The sequence below is a fragment of the Spermophilus citellus genome, assembly GCF_964194105.1.
Source record: "Spermophilus citellus genome assembly, chromosome: 16".
NCBI lineage: Eukaryota > Metazoa > Chordata > Mammalia > Rodentia > Sciuridae > Spermophilus > Spermophilus citellus.
Genome location: NC_138196.1, coordinates 82,941,461 through 82,959,677, shown reverse-complemented (window position 1 = coordinate 82,959,677; position 18,217 = coordinate 82,941,461). Strand labels below are relative to the sequence as shown.

At 49.9% G+C, this 18,217-nt stretch overlaps 1 protein-coding gene across 2 annotated transcripts in view; it reads left to right on the top strand.

Annotated features, from left to right (window-relative positions):
- The first annotated feature begins 1,825 nt into the window (after positions 1-1,825).
- MCPH1 (microcephalin 1) overlaps positions 1,826-18,217 on the top strand; it is a 200,209-nt gene continuing 183,817 nt past the window's right edge. Inside the window, exons 1-3 of one of the 2 annotated variants that reach the window (XM_081269247.1) lie at positions 1,826-2,844; positions 4,563-4,654; positions 9,025-9,143. In XM_081269247.1, the coding sequence (XP_081125373.1) occupies positions 2,805-2,844; positions 4,563-4,654; positions 9,025-9,143 (251 nt within the window). In that variant the 5' untranslated portion in view covers positions 1,826-2,804. The remainder of the gene's footprint in view (positions 2,845-4,562; positions 4,655-9,024; positions 9,144-18,217) is intronic. The other variant, XM_081269248.1, reaches the window with a different exon arrangement.

The following is an 18,217-nucleotide window of genomic DNA, read 5'->3' as shown; positions in this document are numbered from 1 at the left end:
GGGACAGACAGATGAGCATGATGGGAACACGAGGTTAAGAGAATAATTCTAGGGGCTGGGGCTCAGTGGTAGAGTGCTTGCCTACCATGTGTGAGGCACTGGGTTCAATTCTCAGCACCACATATAAATAAATAAAATAAAAGTCTATTGACAACTAAACAGTATCTTTTTAAAAAGAGAATAATTCTATAAAATAAGCCCACTGTGCTGATTCCTCACATCCTTTTGTTACCGCTGTTGCCCGGTGACAAGTCCTCGCTTCCCCATTGTTGAAGTATAACAAGTTTAGAGTGGAAAATAGAAGTTTATTAAAGGACAGCAGAAAAGACTTCTCCCGGAGGAAGAAGGGGGCCCAACAGGTGGAATCTGTGGAAGTGCAGTTGTCTCCCCTTTTTATAGTTCTTTCAGTGATGGAATGTAGGTGGGAAGGCCCGAAGGGTGGGGCACAGGTGGGCCAAGGAAGTAACCTGGTCAGGAAGGACTTCTGAGTCAGCACCTTCAAGTTTACTGGGGGCTGTTCATTAACACTTCTTTGGGATGGGCTCTGGCCTTGGGCTTTTTCCTGGGCTTCATTAACATTCCATGAGTTGTCCTGCGTTTTCTGGAATTCATTCTCAACATGGCCTCCATTTTAGATCTTACTCGATATTAGACCTGATTTACCTAACTACACTGACTACCTAACTTTAAATCTGGCTTCACTTTCTTCACCAAAAAAGCAATCTGCCTGCAGCCCCACCTGGCCTGAGTAGAGGAGATATGTCACATTCTTCAGCAAACTGAGGCAGGGGACAAAGGTAGATTGTGAGAGTCATCAGTGGTTATCAAACAGAGGACAATGGGTTGTTAACCTCTGTGGATCCTGCTCCTGGGCACTCTGGGTTGCTAACAACTTCCATGTCCCTGCCCTTGGTCATATATTGGGGTAAGAAAGAGAAGACGATAATTAAGGAGAAGGGTTCTGGGATCCATAAAGCAGGACAGACCTCCTCCCACAGACGCCCAGCTCTGGGGCTTCTCCTCTTCAGAGAAGTCTGTGGCTGTTCCTTTTCTTTAATAAAACGGGATTTCTACCTTGGCCTCAGCGTTTCTCTCAGGTGTTTAATCTTCCACATCAGGGCAAGTTCAACACCAATTCCTGGTATCAGAGTGACAGATTTAACTTCTGAATTAAGACCGCTTTTACTGGTCCTTCTTTATGTCTCCTTTCTACCGATTTCTTGTTTCTTGTATTCAACCCAACACTAATGTAAGTGGGTCTGTGCTGCTCAGCAGTTACCCATATTTCCCCAATCTGTGAAACAAATAGGTTGGATACAAGAACATCATTTAAATTGGGTATTTTCTTGGGTCAGGGGCAGGCCTTTCTCCAAATGATATTGCTCACTCAAGTCTTTTTTAAACCACCCCCCCCCCCACAACAAAGCTTTTTGACATGTGCTAAAACTGCCCTTAAAACAGCACAAAAACCAAACAAACCCAAGTCACACAAAACCAAGATGCTGGTAGTAGGAGATGATTAGGTCCAGCAGGTGAGGGTCCTTGGGAGATGGTTAGATCATGAGTACTGGGGGGCCTCGTGAGTGGGATTGGTGCCCTTATAAAAGAGGCCGAGCGAGCAAGCTAGCCCTCTTAGGAGAAGACGCGCACAACAAGGCCCTTTACCAGGCACTGAATCCGAGGCACCTTGTTCTTGACTTGAGCCCTCAGAACTGTGAGAACTGCTACCTAATTGCTGGTATTTTGATACGTTACGGCAGCCCTGACCAGACTAATAGATTAAGTTAATATCTTTAATATGATTGATTTGACGTTTTGCTTGCACATTCTTTACAGCTGTGCTGGTAGCCTTAGGCCTCTAAAAGTCCCATCTGTTTTAATTGCAAACAGTAATGGCACGCTAGCTGATCAGACTTCGCCCGGTTCCATCCTGATCCTCCTTACCGAGGTCGCCTTCTGCTACCTGGCCCAGTGGGAGTTCCCATCCTGCTTTTGAGGCCAACTTGACAACTAAATAGTTGAGATGGTTCTGATTGAGCCAGTCGAGACGAATTCCCGCCGAGAGGTGGCCAAGCGCCGGCACCGGGGCTTCCCAAGGTCCCGAGTGGAGGCGGCGCTGGGGCGCACCAGGTTACAAAGGAGCCCTCTGGCTTTCCGTGGGGAGGGAGCACGTTTTCTGATGCAATAAAGATGGTATTGAGGGCGAGGGCAGAGGAAGGTGTTTTTGTTTAGTTTTGTTTATTTTTTCTCCTTAGCGCTTCAGCCGGGTGCTTCCGGAAGATTCAGCAGAACTTTATCCACCAGCAGGAGCCTCCTTCCCGGGCGCTCACCGGCGGCTGGCGGGGCTTATCGCGCCTCGGGGCGGGACGCTTGCCGCCTGGACCCGGCCCCCGGCCGCCCCGCAGCCCTCCGCTCCGGAATCTGCGGCCGCAGAGCCCCCCGGGGAGCGGCACCCCCCGGATCGTGGCTGGAGGTCTCGGGGCGCCCCTCGGAGCCCGGGCGCCGCGGGCTCTGGGCGGAGGAGCCTCGCGGGACGACCCGGCGGCGGCTCGGCTCACAGTCGCCAACAGCGCCCGAAGGCCACCCGCCGGCTGGGCGCGATCGCTCGGCGCGGAGGCGGGGAGCGGGCGCGCCGAGCCCTCCCAGCCGCCCCTCCGCCCGGCCCGGCACTGCGCTGCGCTGCGCGCGAAACCAGAGCTCGGACTCGCCGAGCGCGGAGGGGCGGTGCTCGGCCCGCGCATGCCCAGTGCGCGTCTGTCCGTTCGCCCCGCGCGGTTTCCCTGGGTCACGATCAGCCGCGCGGCATGGCCGCCCCCGGAGCCGCGGGGGGCGCCTTCCTGAAAGGTGAGGGGTTCCCGCTCCGCGCGCGCGAAGCCGGGCTGCGCGGCTGAGGGTGGATCGCGAGCGCGCGGGGACCTGCGGGGAGCAGCCCTGCCGGCCGCCCGCCCCTCCATCCCCGCTCGCCTCGCGGCGCATCCCCTTCCACTCGCGCTCGTCCCCTCTCCGCCCCACGCTGGTCTCCTACCCAGGGTTCCCCCAGGGTCGTCCCCACCCCGACAGGTCTCTCTCCCTCCCCACTGGTCTCCCCTCCGCCCCCAGCCGGTCCCCTCTGCTCCCGATGCCCTTCCCCCCCGAATGCCCAACTCGGGGGGCTGCTTCCCGCTCTGGCAACTGGTATCCGAGGCCCCTGTGTAGGGAGGCGACTGAGGAAAGGGTTCGGACTCGCCCTTCCCAGATAGCCCGGTGCCTCTGAATGGCCGAGTGACTCTAGGGGTGTGGGCAGTTGTAGAATCCGGAAAAGAAGTGACACCACCTCCCGGGCTTGCTGCTTTGACATCCAGAGTGACCTCAGTTCAGTGTCCCGCAGGGTGCGTGCCTTGTGGTAGTGGCTCATTCTACCGGCCACAGAAACTGGCATTTTACAAGTGGAGAGGCTAGAGCTTGGAGTTGGGGTACCTCTGTTTTGCACGTTGGCCTGCAGAGCCCGCAGGGGATGAGCCCCTTGGCGGATCTTCTGATCCCCACCCGCTGCTCTTAGTTCTGCTGGCTGCACACTTGCAAGAGCTGAGGATTGAGGCAGTGGCCAGGTGCTTGTTGCTTGGCACTGGAGGAAAGGAGTCTGTATAGGCCAGCTTGGGTAGCATAAGAACTGAGTCAAAAGACCAGTGATTTTTACATGCCCTCTAATCTCCTGGAGTTATTTTCCTAATACTATTCAGTATCTTGTAAAGTGAACTTGACCTTCCTGTTGCTTGGCTCAGTTGTTTACCAGTGACACAAGGAATATTCTTCTAAAACACCAGGTTTTTAGAAGTTATCAACTAAAACAGAGGTACTGTTTTAGTGCCCTAAGCCAAGGCCAGATCTGGCTTGTTTCCTGTTTTTGTAGGACCTGCAAGCTAAGAAATTTTGCCATTTTTAAGTAGTTAAAAAGAAAAAAAATGACAAATTTTCATGTATTTCCCCATGTTTTTTTGAACACAGCTATGCTAGCTCATTAACACCGCCTGTGGCTAGGCTGTGACCATGAAGTTAAATAGTTGGAAGACGCTTTTTGTTCCTCAAAGCCTAAAGTATTTACTTTCTGTCCCTTTCCAGAAAGGTGACTCCTGCATTGGAATAATTAAACCTTGTTTAGGAAATTGGGAAGAGCATTGGGTATTAGAAATGCAAAATGTGGGCTGGGGATGTGGCTCAAGCGGTAGCGCGCTCGCCTGGCATGTGTGCGGCCCGGGTTCAATCCTCAGCACCATGTACCAACAAAGATGTTGTGTCCGCCGAGAACTAAAATAAATAAATAAATATTAAAAATTCTCTCTCTCTCTCTCTCTCTCTCTCTCCTCCCTCCCTCCCCCCTCCCCTCTCACTCTTTCTTAAAAAAAAAAAAAAAAGAAATGCAAAATGTGATATCAGGAAAGGTGTTGGATTAAGTTTTTGAGTACCATAAATAACACTGGTACTATTAAGTTTTAACTTTTCAATAGAACAAGAGCAAAATCTATTGGGCAAAGGGATGCTGAAATGACCAGTGTGTATTTCACGTGAGCGTCTTGTGTTTTCAGATGTTGTGGCCTACGTTGACGTGTGGTCTTCCAGTGGGACAGAGAATTACTCAAAAACATTTACAAACCAACTCTTGGATATGGGGGCAAAGGTAAGAATTCATTTTACTGGTGTTCCATATAACAGTCTTAGAAGTAAAGAGATGCACCTGCCTTTTTTTCCCCCTTGGTACTGGGGATTGAACTCAGAGGTGCTCAACCACTGAGCCACATCCCCAGCCCTTTTTTATATTTTATTTAGAAACAGGTTCTCACTGAGTTGCTTAGAGCCTCACTAAATTGCTGAGGCTGTCTTTGAACTCGTGATCCTCCTGCTCCAGCCTCCTAAGCTGCTGGGATTAAAGGAGTGCTCCACCACACCTGGCATTTGCCTTTTCTTCTATCAGGTGTGATTACTTAGAACACCAGGTAGGACCAGGTAGTGGGAAGTGGTGGGAGGAAGAACCAAAATAGGAAGCATTGAGAGCTGGTCTGGTAGGTCTCAAGTGTAGAGGGACGGTAGTGAGGCCTGGTTCCGGCATTGGTGTTGGGTGCATAGTGCTGTTAAAGCAGGAAAAGGGGTGTGTTTCTGAGGGAAAGGTTGTGAATTTGGGCACATTGGAAATATCTTGTTTGATGCTTGGATGTAGAGATCTGGAACTTGAGGTGTTGAAGGCTAGAGACATGATAATGGGGGTCAGATGAGGCCATGAGTGTGGGTATTGTCCTTCTTGCATGGTTAGGAGGAGCAGTGCTTAAGAGGCCTGCTGAGCACTGAGAGGCAGGGAGAGGAATGTCAGAAAAATGAGGGGGCCGTGCTGGAGGCAAGTGGGGGAAGGAGTTTAAAGATGGAGTCTGAGGCCCTTGTGATGGCACACCTGTAACCCAGTGACTCCTAGAGAGGCTGAGATGGAAGGAAGCTCAGCGGTGAAGTGCCTCTGCTTAAATCCCCAGTACATAAATAAATTAAGATGGAATTTGAAAATGCACAGAGCCTCAAGACACATAGGATGGCACATATACTTTATCAAAAATTTGTCCTCCATGCTGGGGATCAAACCCAAGGGCTCTAGCACACTCAGCAAGCACCCTACCACTGAGCTATATCCCCAGGCTGCATGGCAAGTGTACTTCAGGTTGAGAACTGGAAGGTTATTGTTGAACTCAGCAGTGCCAGTTTTCTGTGAAATGGGCGAAGGGGATCTAGATCGGTCCAGGCTTTGACATTTGAGGAAATGGTGCAGGGAACATAGACTACTCTGCTGGCAAGTTTTTTTTTTTTTTTTTTTTTTAATAGGGGGGGGAGAGGGAGGAGAGAATTTTATTTTTAATATTTATTTTTTAGTTCTCAGCGGACACAACATTTTTGTTGGTATGTGGTGCTGAGGATCGAACCCGGGCCGCACGCACTCCAGGCGAGCGCGCTACCAGTTGAGCCACATCCCCAGCCCTCTGCTGGCAAGTTTAGCTGTGAATTAAGTGTGGTTTTGGCATCTGAGAGGCTGGCTGGTATAGACTGAGTCTACCAGGGTGAATTAAAATGTAAGGATTAGGATGAGGCAAAGGGTGCCTGGGGCATAAAGAGACCCTTACCCCCACCAGAGTTTCTAAATTTCACACAGGGGAGGGGGCTGTTTGACCACCCTAGCCACTCCCTGTGGAATAAAGGATCAAAGGCTGAGATCAGACTTGCAGGAAGAGGAATTGGATTATAGACCCTCCTACCCGCTGAGGTTCTGCTATAAACCCATTGTAAATCGAAAATACGGAATGCCAGAAATTCGTTTAACACAGCACAGCACAGGGTCAACTTGGTGATCGTGGCCGGTGGGGAACCACTGCAGCATCCCGCTGTCCGGTGTCTCCGGAGTTGTTTCAGTGCCAGCCAGGGCAAAGACCAAAACTCCTACCGAATGTGTTCCACTCTTGTGTATTTCTATTTAGGTGTAGTTGGACACAATACCTTCATTTTCATGTGGTGCTGAGGATCGAACCCAGGTCCTTGCACATCCTAGGTGAGCGTTCTGCCCCTGAGCCACAACCCTAGCCCCAGTTTTGTGTATCTTAAAGTAAAAAAAAAAAAAAAAGTGTAATCATGGTAAATCGGGGACCAACTCTAAAAATCCAGCCTGCAGTGGAGAGAGAGATCTTACTGGATATGGTAGTGTTAAGCAAAGAGACCCGGCTGAACGCAAACTTCACAAATAATTTCAGCCCTTTTCAGGAATAGGACTACGACTATGGGAATGAACCCACTTTCCCGGTGTAAAAATGAGTCACCGAACAAAGGAAGGGACTGGGCTTATAGGTTGTGAGTGACTTGGTGAGCATGTCTGGGCACTCGGGTGAGTCCTTGGGCTGGGGTCAGTGGCCAGCACCTGGAGGAGTTATCTTGGAAGAGATTAGTGTTTCCTGGAGAATCATTCTAGGTTTGATGAAACACTTTCTCCCTGCCTGCAGCCAGTGTCTGAAAGGGATTTACCTTGAGAAAGACGTCAATGTGTGACTTTCCTTTTCATTCCCCTTTCCCAGGCCACACTGCCTTGGGGTTTTTCATTTTCCATATCCAATAGGTGGAATGTGGGACTCAGGTTTCCAGCTTACAGGTGCTTGACCTGGTTCCTAGGTGCAGCCCTTGGCTTCTTGACACCAGACCTGGGGATTTCATTAGACCCCCTTCTGTTGTGAGGCATGTGTTCCAATTTTCACCAACCTCACCTCCTTAAAAGGTGTTTAGAAGTGCTGCTAGTTTGCTAAACTCGATAAAGGCCTTGGGGGAAATGGCCCCAAATGCTTGAGTGGCTCTCTGGGGTCAGTCTTGTCCTGAAATCTCAGCCCACCCATTCCTGACTGCATTTCAAGCTCCCCCTGTGAGAGATTAAAAGGAAAGATGGGCAGGGTGTGCAATTGACAGCACAGACCTGGCAAAGCAACAACCCTTTGTCTCCCCTGTTGAGCAGCTTGCTTATCCCCAGGGAACACATTCCAAAACCCCAGGGGATGCCTGAATCCACTGATAATACCAAACCCTGCTTAGACTGTTTTTCCCCATACATGCAAACCTACAATCATTTGTTTTATTAATTGAGCATAGTAAAAGGATTTGCAGCTATAATGAAGGAGAACCATCCTAACGGTGTCCTGCAGTATGTGTCCCTCTTGAAATGCCTCATGTACTGATCCCCCTCCACGATGTGAGAGGGCCTAGGAGATGAGAAGTGAGGCCAGAGACCTTGGCCTTGGGGTGCGATCTTAGGCTGCTTTTGACCTTTGGGCAGTGTCAGTGAGGACCCTGGAGCCTGGGCAATGCCGGTGGACCAAAGGCAGCTGAAACTGTAGGTAGCCCGAGGGCAGGTATTCCTTCAATAAAGTTGAACATACAAAATGGGGGTGATTCCGCATCCAGAAAGGATACCTAAAAGGCTTATTTTCTGATGCTGTGGATGTTGGAATTGTACCATCTCCTTTGGTTTCTGGCTGACTATAAAATGGTGGCATATATTTTTCCCTGGAAGGCTTTTTCATTATTTCCTCACTTCCAGTGTTATTTCTTACTGTGGAGGGGGGCTACTTTCCCTTTTCACCCCCTTTCTATGCCCTTTGGAAGACTGTTCTTTATTCCAGACATCTTGAAACCTGCTGACTTCTTACATGTGCTTGCCGTGGCCCTGCTTCTACCCTGGTGGTGGGCCCCTGGGGGATTTCCCGTGATTCAGTATGCATGTCCTGAAGTTTAAGAAATTTTTCTTTATTTCTTTTGTAATTTCTTTAGTCCCCTGGGTTGGCTTGGTCCCCGCCCCCCAGTCCAGTAACAAAGATATTTTTCATCTTATTCCATTTTTTTTTTAATTGGTGCAGTCCAGTGGTGGGTCCTGCTCTGCCCTGTGCTTCTGATGTTTCTTTTACTTCTTCCCCATCTCCTGTGTGCTCTATCGGGGATATTTCCTCAACCTCAGTGTCCAATATTTATGTACAATTTTTTTCTCATTTTAAAAATTTCGAGTACCTCCAAGTCTGATCCTTTCAAGAGGTGATCTTCCAATCTTATCGGGAGTGCAGTGATTGGAAATATTAGGTGACTTTAATATCAGATATGCGATTCCTGTGTCCCCTGAGTTTTTTGTCTCACTTGAAGGAGTGGTGGTTCTCGGGAGCCTTAATGGTCTGATGGTTCCCTCTGTCCTGCCCCTGAGCGAGCCGTGTGCCTCCTCTGGTCCACTTTTCCTCTCATCTGTCCTCGTGCAGCTTCGACTCTGCCTTTTTTGGGGGAGCAGAGGTAAGCGGGTGGCAGACACCCATTCTAACCAGCTGCGTCGGTAGCAGCAGTACACAGTCGTCAGTGTGCCAGAATGTAACACGGGGGTGTAGGGGCTTTGGACACTTTTATTGACAGATATTGATTAACATATCCTTTTTGATCACTTGTGCATAAGAAATTGAGCAAATAGTAATGTACTTTTGGTTTTCTGTGTTTTGTCTACAGGTATCAAAAACTTTCAACAAACAAGTAACTCACGTTGTTTTCAAAGATGGGTACCAGAGCACTTGGGACAAAGCCCAGAAGACGGGGGCAAAGCTCGTATCCGTGCTCTGGGTGGAAAAGTAAGAACCGCTCTTCTGTTGACGTTCTCATAGTAGAAACCTACTACTGATATTTTGCATGGGTCGGAAACTAGGTAGTTTTCCCCTCTACCTCTTATTGGACATTTGACTTCTTCAAGCCCTCAGTTTCTGCAGCTGAAAATGGGTATGGTGTGAACCAGTTCTGTCTAGAGGGCAAGTGGTGTGAAGACCTGAGGGGCAGTGTGCTGGGTATTGGGGGCGGAGCCTACTAGCCAACTCCTGCGGGATGGCCACATGCCCTGGCCTGGGGAAGGCCCCATGTCCAAACTCCAGGGGTTCCCAGGCTTGTGTCCTGAGGCCTCTCCTTGACTTGTGTAGAGCCTGCTTCTCCCCTTGCCTTGGGTCTTCCCGGTGTGTCTGTGTCCCAACCTCTTTTCATCAGGACGCTGGTCAGATTGGATTAGGGCCTAAATCGGTGACTTTGCTGTGGCTGGTTGTCTCTTTAAATATTTTGTCTCCAAATGTGATCACTGACTACATTCCTGGGGGTGAGGACACATGAATTTGGGGACACATTACAGCCATCGCAAGACTGGGAGGTGGAGGTGGAGGCTGAGTTCAGAGGGACGTGGGAGCAGTGTGTGCAAGGCCCCGTGGTGTAGAGAGCAGGCCGAGGCAGAGGCCAGCAGATCACGGGGAGGCTTGGAGTCCAGGCTGGTGCTGGTCGCAGTGTGGCACTGAGGGTCAGGAGGTGTTTCTGAAGGTAAGGGCAAACCACATCCCCTGAGGATTTGGTGTTTGTAGAGAAGAAGAAATCAGGATGACCGAGAATTTGAGGCCAGAGGAACCAGAAGATGGTTTTCCACCTACTGACTGGGGAGGCTTCAGGAGGGCTTACTGGGGGATCGGGGGTTTTTTGGACAGAGTTAGAGGCATTTACTCCACATGCTGTGGAGACGTCAGGCAGGCAGATGTCTGGAACTTGGGGGGAGATGGGAATGTGGGAGTTCAGTTCGCAGATGTCAAAGCCGACAGCTGGAGGAGCTCCTTGGTGGACATAGAAGGGAAGGGAGCGGTTTGGGATTGAGTGATCCTGGGTTTGGAGGCCAGGAACCGAAGATCAGCAGCCAGGAGGAGGGTTCTGGAGGTCTGGTGACACTTCTAAAGCAGCAGTGGGCCGAGTAAAGGTGTTCTGAGAGGTCACCCCTGGAATCGGCAGCCGAGTCACAGGTCATCTTGGGGAGCAGATTTGATTTGTGGGAGTAATAAAGATGGGAGTCCCTGAGATGGAAGTTGGGAGGAGAGGGCTGCAAGTGCAGCATACTGGCCACTCAACGGGGCGAGGGGGCAGCGTGGTGAGTCTTGTAGCATCCCTGTGTGTGGCCTGAGGGGGTCCAGTGCAGGGCTCAGTGATGCTGAGGCACGGGGAGCCGTCCACCAGTGCAGGTGGGCTGTGGGTGACCTCAGTGGGTGGGCAGGGTCAAGGACAGGTCGTTGGACCATCCTCCTAAGTACAGGAGGGAATGCAGATGTTCTGGGCAGCTCCTGTTAAGTGAGTAGATGTGGCAGTCAGGACTTGTGGAAGTCTTTTATTTTGAATCTTCTTTTTGGTACTAGGGATTGAACCCAAGACACTTCACCACTGAGCTACATCCCCAGCCCCTCTGTTGTTTTGAGATGGGGTCTGGCTAGCTTGCTGAGGTTAGCCTCAGAGCTGATCATCTAACTCAGCCTCCCCAGTCTCTGGGGTCACGGGGGGTGCTTGTTTGCTCCCTTGGTGAGGGGAAGTCAGGCTTCCCTCTGAGCATGAGGGGGGCTAAGGAGAACACTTGAAATAGCTGTGTAGGAACAGGGGAGAGTGGTTAGAGAAGGTCTTACGCCAGCTCTGTGCCCGGGGCTTGCTTGAGGACGTCTGAGGCCAGGGGAGCAGCACAGTGGTTTGCCCAGTGGCCCTCGAGCAGAAGGGAGCAGGGGTCTTGTGCTAACCAGGGTTGGGGCTTTGCCAGGCAGCCACGACCGGGAGAGGGAAGGCTGTGAGGCCCCTGCAAGGCGGTGATCCAAGAGGTCATGGGGCCCCAGCTCAGGAGCACATGGCGGGGGAGGCTGTGAGGTAACAGTGGATGCCCTGGGATAGGTTGAGGGGTGGTTGGCTCTGCAGAGACTGGGTATGCAAGGAAAGGAGGGTGTGGCTGGAGAGCGTTAAGCTTGGAGGGTGGGCCTGAGTCCACAGTGTGGACCCTTCTGTGTTGAGCCACTTATCCTGGAAGTAGTTCTGCATTCAGCAGTGACCGGCAGAGAGGTACACCAGGTGCTTTGGAGATCCCGGGACATGATAGACCTCAAATAACCCCTTACCTAGGGGAATGATAAGGCAGGGCAGGCAGGGCCTTGCGGCTGCAGACCTGGGAGCCCATCTTCCCTGTGGCATCATCCGGAAAACCTTTAGAAGGTCATGTCCTCCCAAGAGTCTTGGGGCTGCACCTTACTATTGTCCATCAGTGGACTTTACGTTTGGGAATACACACGCTTGGTGTCTCTGTGGTCTTAGCCTTCTGATACCAGGTGTCTGCGGTTTCTCCATGTCAAGCTGTTCTCCAGCACCCTGAGCACCAGCTGGGTGTCCTAGACTTTGGTTCAGTTCTCTGGATCACACAGGTAGGGGTGTGGTCCCATGCGTTTGTCCCCACCTGAGATGCAAACTGCAAGTCTTGGCCTCTGCTCCTTCAGACCAGATACCACCCGGCCTGGACTCTAAGTTTGCTGATTACTCAGAACAGCTCACAAAACTCGAGAAAATGCTTTCCTTTCCGTGATGGGGCGAGGCCTGGGGTGACGGCACAGGTGTGCCAGCCTCCTGTACCTCCAGCCCTGTTCAGCAACCCGAGCCTGTTAGACTCCCCTTTGAAGAGCGACAGAGCTTCATCTCCCGTCCCCTCCCTGACCCCTCGCTTTTCTGGAAGTGTGCGGATGGGGCTGAAAGCTCCAGGCCTCTGGTGTTCACCAGGCTTCCCAGAACCAGCCATCCAGGGCCCCACCCCGAGTCAGTCTTGGCACAAGCGCAGGCCTTGTGAAAGTGGACCCACGTGAACAAGAGAAGACCTCTCCTTTGGGAATTTTCAAGGGTTTTAGTAGCTCTGTTGCAGGAAATGAAGACCAACTGTATTTCAAATTATAGGACTCGAGTGTTTAGACCAGTTTTAAGGTCCCAGTAAGATTGATTGAAAGTAGGCGTTCCTCATGGCCCCTCCAGAGCTCCTGGACCCTGACCTCACACAGCCTTGCCCCACAGCCAGCTGGGCCCTATTACTCAAGGCTTTCATTAATTTAGTGAGAATGTAGAAGAGTCTTGGGGCTTAATTGCTGCTTGTGATCTGCTTTAATTCTGTGTGGCTCTAATAGTGGATGTTTTATGTGATCAGTTTTGGGAGAAGCAGTTACAGGAAGCTAAACTACAACTAAGATGAGCATTGTCGACTCACATTAGTACAATACGCCACCAGAGATGCTGCCCAGGAAAGGTCGGTTTGCTCCTGGTCTTGGAAGCTGAGTGCAGGATGAGGCTGGGGTGATTGCTTTTACCCTCTGGTCTGCGGTGTGTGGGACAGGAGTGTTGAGGGCCACAGCCAAGTGGGGATGGCATGGCATTTTTGCCAGAACAGAGTGAGTGAGAGGTGACGCCAGCAAGCCATTGAGATGATGATGGTTATATTAAGCTGTGTTTTCAATTGTACATTAGACCCCTGCTGTCCGCTGCCTCGGCCTGCTACTTTGGAGTTCTCACGGGGATTCCTGGGGAGTTCGCCTTGGTTGGGGAAGTGCCGGAGGAGGGATTTCCGGTGTGTGTGAGTGGTGTTTCCCCGGGAGAAGGCCGGGTGCATGGCGTTTGCGGGAGTGCAGAGAATAAAGGAGTTCCTCTTTTGAACCCGCAAGGCTGTGTGGCGGCTCAGTTATCTTGTGCCCAGCCAGACTGCGGCACAGGAGCATGTGGCAGGGCAAACTGCCCCATGGCCTAAAGCAAGAGGAGGAGCTGGAGTCCCACAGTCCAAAGGAGGCCATGCCCCCAATGGCCCAGGACCTCTACCACCTTCCCCCACCTTGGGGACCAAGCCTGTAACCCCTTTGCCTTTAGGTGACACCACAGCAGAATACTTTCCTCTGAAAATGTCTTTTTGAAATTTCCATTTGAAGATGTCTTGGGAAGTACACTTTGAATGTGTGAGAATCCTGCCTTGTGATCCCAGCACCCTTTTGTGTAAAATGGGTGCTCTTCACTGGGTTGTCCTGAGATCAGGTAGTCAGAAGCTCCCTAAGTGATGGGGTGCCCCACCTGCCCTTGGTGGTCATGTTTACTGCAGTCACCTGGCAGAGTTTGAGTTTTGCACTGATGTCCTATCTACGTGGTACTGGGGGTCGAGCCAGGTGTTCTACCACTGAGCTACATCCTCAGCACTTTAATTTTGGGACAGGGTCTCATTCAGCTGCTTTGAACATGTGATACTCCCTCCTCCAGCTCCCAAGTAGCTGTGTGGCAGGTGTGGCTACCACACCATTGATGGTTTAGAGCTGCCAATGGGAGGTGTCATCTAGCGCCCAGGACTTCTGCTCCTTGGGCATCTCCCCATCTCTCTCTCCCTCTGGTGCAGCATCATGGCTGATTCTTGTCCAGTCTTACCTATGATTCTTGGTTATTGTTCTCCATGCCTAGCACCACCTCCATGTGTGCTGTCCACCACCCGCACATGCCTGCTTGCTTCCGTGTTGAGGATGAGTATTCCCGACCCATTTATGCCTGTTTTTCATCGACTCATCAGTTTTACTCTCTGGGGCTCCTGTTGCTCAGGTCTGGTAGTGGCAGCTTTGAGCTGGTTTCTTGGCACTGTGGGTTTTCCCTTTGGACCACTTCTTTACTGCCCTCACAAGGTGAGATAAGTCTGTCTTGCACCTGCTTTACCCTAGCTGTGGAATCCGCCACCTGCTCAGGGGCCTGGCTCCTCTCTGGGGCAGCATCAGACTAAGATCTGGGCATTGGGGTGCTCACTGCCCCCTGGGCATTGCTGTTCTTAACCTTCTGAGCCTGGAGAGGTAAGCGTCTTATGCTTTTCTGCCCCTTTCCTATTTGGGATTATTTGAGCTGACTTTCAAAGCTATAGCTCTTGCCATATAATTTTTTTTTTTTAAATAGTGATTCCTTTTGAGGATTACAACATATCCATTTCTAAGTCTGCCGAGAAGTCAACACACGTACGTGTTGAGTATCCCAATTACAGAAGGGACCGGAAGGAAGTATCTGATTTTGGAAAATTTTTGTAGACTTTATTGAATATCTATAATCCAAAAATCTAAAACTTGGAATGTTACAAAATCCAGTCTTTCCATTTTTCTGTAGTTGTTGGACAGAATGCCTTCATTTTATGTGGTGCTAAGGACTGAACCCGGTGCTTCTCGCCTTCTAGGCAGGTGCTCTGCCACTGAGCTACAGCCCCAGCCCCCCAAACCCAAATCATTTTAAGGAAAATATTGATGCTTCAAGTTTCGGGTTTCAAGTTTTCTGATCATGGGTGCTCGTTAGCCACAGGAATTGGGTGATGCACATCTTGCCTTGTGTTAGGGTTCTCCTTGGATTATACATGTCTGCATTCTGAATTCTGAGATATTGTTGTAAATTTTGCTTTAAATAGTTGTCTGACTTTGAACATTGCTTGCTTATGTTTCTGTTGGTCTTCATTCCTGAAGATTTGTTTCCTCTGGTGTTTTCCTTTCAATGAATAATTCTCCATCTCGTAATTGTTCAGCCTTTGTTATTTTGAAATAAAGTTCACATCAGAGCCCACCCGTCCTTTCAGAGTTTCTTGTACCTTCCACACGCAGTTCTGGTCCCTCCTCTATTGGGGAGAACCCTGAGCTGCTAGGAGTCACACCTCGAGCCCCCTCCCTGGGAACCTGGGACCCAGCTTGTGCCTCTGGATTTGCCTGTTCTGGTTGTGCCACACTCGGGCTTGTCGTGATGATTTTTTTTTTTTTATACAAACTGTGTTGTGAAGAGCCATTGGTGTGGCTAGTGCAGTTGCTGACAGTAATGGCTTGGTAAAATCGCTCATCGACAGCTTCTGGCTGCTGTGAATGCGGCTGCTGTGAGCGTCGGTGCACAGGTTTTTCTGTGAGTGTGCATCCTCAGTTTCTTGGGTAGACGTGTATTCTCCTGGCTCTCATGGGATCCGCCCGTGTGCTTAATCGGTATTTTGAGGAACTGCCCAACTGTTTTCCACAGTGGCTGTGCCATGTGATGTATGAAGGTTGACTTCCCCCAGCCCTTGTCTCGATGCGGCCTTTATAGACGACTGTCTCCCTGTCAAAGCTGTTTCCTAATGACTGATGACGCTGAGCAGCTTTTAGTGGTAGTCTTGTTATTTTCTTTGGAGAAACATCTATTCAAATGCATGGTTCAAATTTTAAAATCGGGTGACTTGTCAGGTTTTTTATGTAGTCTGGTTATAAGACGGTTATCACGTGTTATTTGTAAACATTTTTTCCTGTTTTATGGGTTTTCATTTTCTCAGTAGTATTCCTTTGAAAGAAAAGTTCTTAACTTTGATTATACATCTCTCCCCCCACCTCATTGTGCTTTAAATGTTGTGTCCAAGAAATCACTGCTCAATCCCAGGACACACGGATTCGCACAGGTGCACCTACAGACTGGTCTGTCACGTTTAGGTCTGCACCCACCTGAGTCGGTGTTCGCGTGATGTGAGTGGACTTTGACCTCTACTGTTCTGCATGCAGCCACCTTTGTTGACCCAACGCCCGGTTTTTAAGAGATGGTTCTTTTCCCTTTCAGTGGTCCTGACACCCTTGTTGAGAACTGGTTGCCATAAATGCATGAGCTCTTTCCTGGAGCCCCAGTTCCCTTTGAACTGTAAGCTTATCTTTGAGTCACTAACACATAGTCTTGATTTGCTAGAGTTCTGCAGTAAAATTTGAAATTGGGACAAGAGTCCTCCAACTTCATTTTTCTTTTCAACAATGTTTACTGAGGGTACCTTGCATTTCCATGTAAATTTTAGGATTGGTGTGTCCGCTTCTGGAGCAGAGGATAAAAATGGGGTGGTGAAGAGCAGCTGGGAGTGATAGATTGTGTTGAGTCTGGATTAATCAGGAGCATGTTGCTGAATTAATATTTAATCTTTAAATCCATGAATGTTTTTCTGTGTTTGCGCTAGGGATTGAACCCAGGGGTGCTTAACTGAGTGACACCCCAGCCCTTTTCATATTTCATTTTGAAATGGGTCTTGCTCAGTTGCTTAAGGCCTCGCTGAGTTGCTGAGGCTGGCTTTTAACTCATGATTCTCCTTCCTCGGCCTCCTGAGCCACTGGGATTATAGGTGTGTGCCACTGTGCCTGACAAGATGTATTTTTTGCTTTCTGTTTTTTGTAGTTGTCAGTGTACAAACTATATACTCCATTGATTAAGTTTATTCCGAAATATTTTTGTCACTTTCATGTAAATAGTTGTCATCTTAATGTCACTGTTGAATTTTTGGTGGTTGGAATATTTGGAACTAAACCCCATCTTTGTATCTTACATTCGTCAACTTTGCTGGACTTGTTCTAGGTGTTCGTGGATTCCTTAGAACTTCTGTACACAGTGTTGGGTCGTCTGCAAGTAGAGGTCATCTTCTTTGCATCCTGGCTGCCTTGTGTTTCTCGTCCTTGTCTGATTTCCCTCACTAGAGCTTCTAGCATGTTGAACAGGTGTGACCTCGGGAGAGGAGCCTTCGGTGTCTGAGTGTGATGATAGTCGGAGGCTTTTTGTAGACGTTTTAAAGTTTTTAGTTGTAGTGGACACAATACCTTTATTTTCATGTGCTGAGGATGGAACACGGGGCCTCATGTGTGCCAGGCAAGCGCTCTGCCACCAGCCACAACCGCTGCCCTGTGGATGCTTTTCCCGGTTGAGGAGCTCCCCCCATTCCTGGCTTTTTGTTCTTCCTAATTAAGTGGTGTGTTAAGTGCTTCCTGGGCATCTGGAGGATGCGTGCACTTTCCCTGCATTCTGTTAGTGGGCGCATGTGGCCCTGTGTGGGAAGCCACCTCGCGTTCCCAGGGTGAGGCCTACTTGGCCGTCTTGCATGCTGTTTCTTCAGTTGCTAGCTTAGATTGCTTCTTAGCTGATGATCTGGGTATTTATGGAGTACAATGTGGCCATCTGATGTGTATGATAAAGACCAAGTCGGTGTAGTTCTCTGGGAGCCTTTGAGTTCCTCTCTCCTGGCTCTCTTGAGACGGTCCTGGCTATAATTGTGATAAATTACAGTCAACCCAATGTGCTGTAAATATTGCATAGACTCTAGAGTACCCATGTTTTTGTTTGTTTTTGTGTGTGGGGGGGCACTACTGGGGATTGAATTCATCTCCAGCCCTATTTTGTGTTTTATCACTGTCATCAGCACCTCACTTTTGCCGAGCTGGTTTTGAACTCGATCCTCCTGCCTTGGCCTCCTAAACTGCTGGGATTATAGGCGTGTGCCACTGTGCCCATGTTTTTGTTTTAAAGTTCACTCCCTGAAAGTTGAAATGCAGACTGTGATCTTAAGCCTGGGGATGTTCTTTTTAGCCTTTTTAGCTTTAGCTGCAGGTGGTCCGCCTAGGGGACTTGACTTTGTCCTCTGAGGTGTGAGGTTCTTTCTGGTCCTTTATTCCCTGAATCCTTACCTGGCACCTGGTGGTCCTGGCTGTGCAGGCTTCTCCCTGGTCTGTTCAGCTGAGTGACAGCAGGTTCTTCTGGTGCCTTGAGCTGCCCAGCACCATTGCTCCCCCAGAGACTGCCCTCCTTCCGTGGAGAGGAGGGAGTGGGGACCACAGAAGCTCCCTTTAGGGTTGCCTCCCCCCCCTTCAGAGCTCTTCACGGTGCGGACTGTACTTGGGCGTTGGTTTGGGAGTAGGCAGAAGTGGGACCTAGAGTGCTCTGAGTGTCTGGTACCAGTGTAACTCTTTTCCGTTGCTGGTTATCTGATCTCTTCACCGGGAACCCCCGGGTTTTTTCCTCACCCCTTGTGGTCTGACAGGCTTACTGTAATGTGTTTTGAACTGATCTTTTCAGTCTGGTAGGCCCTGGA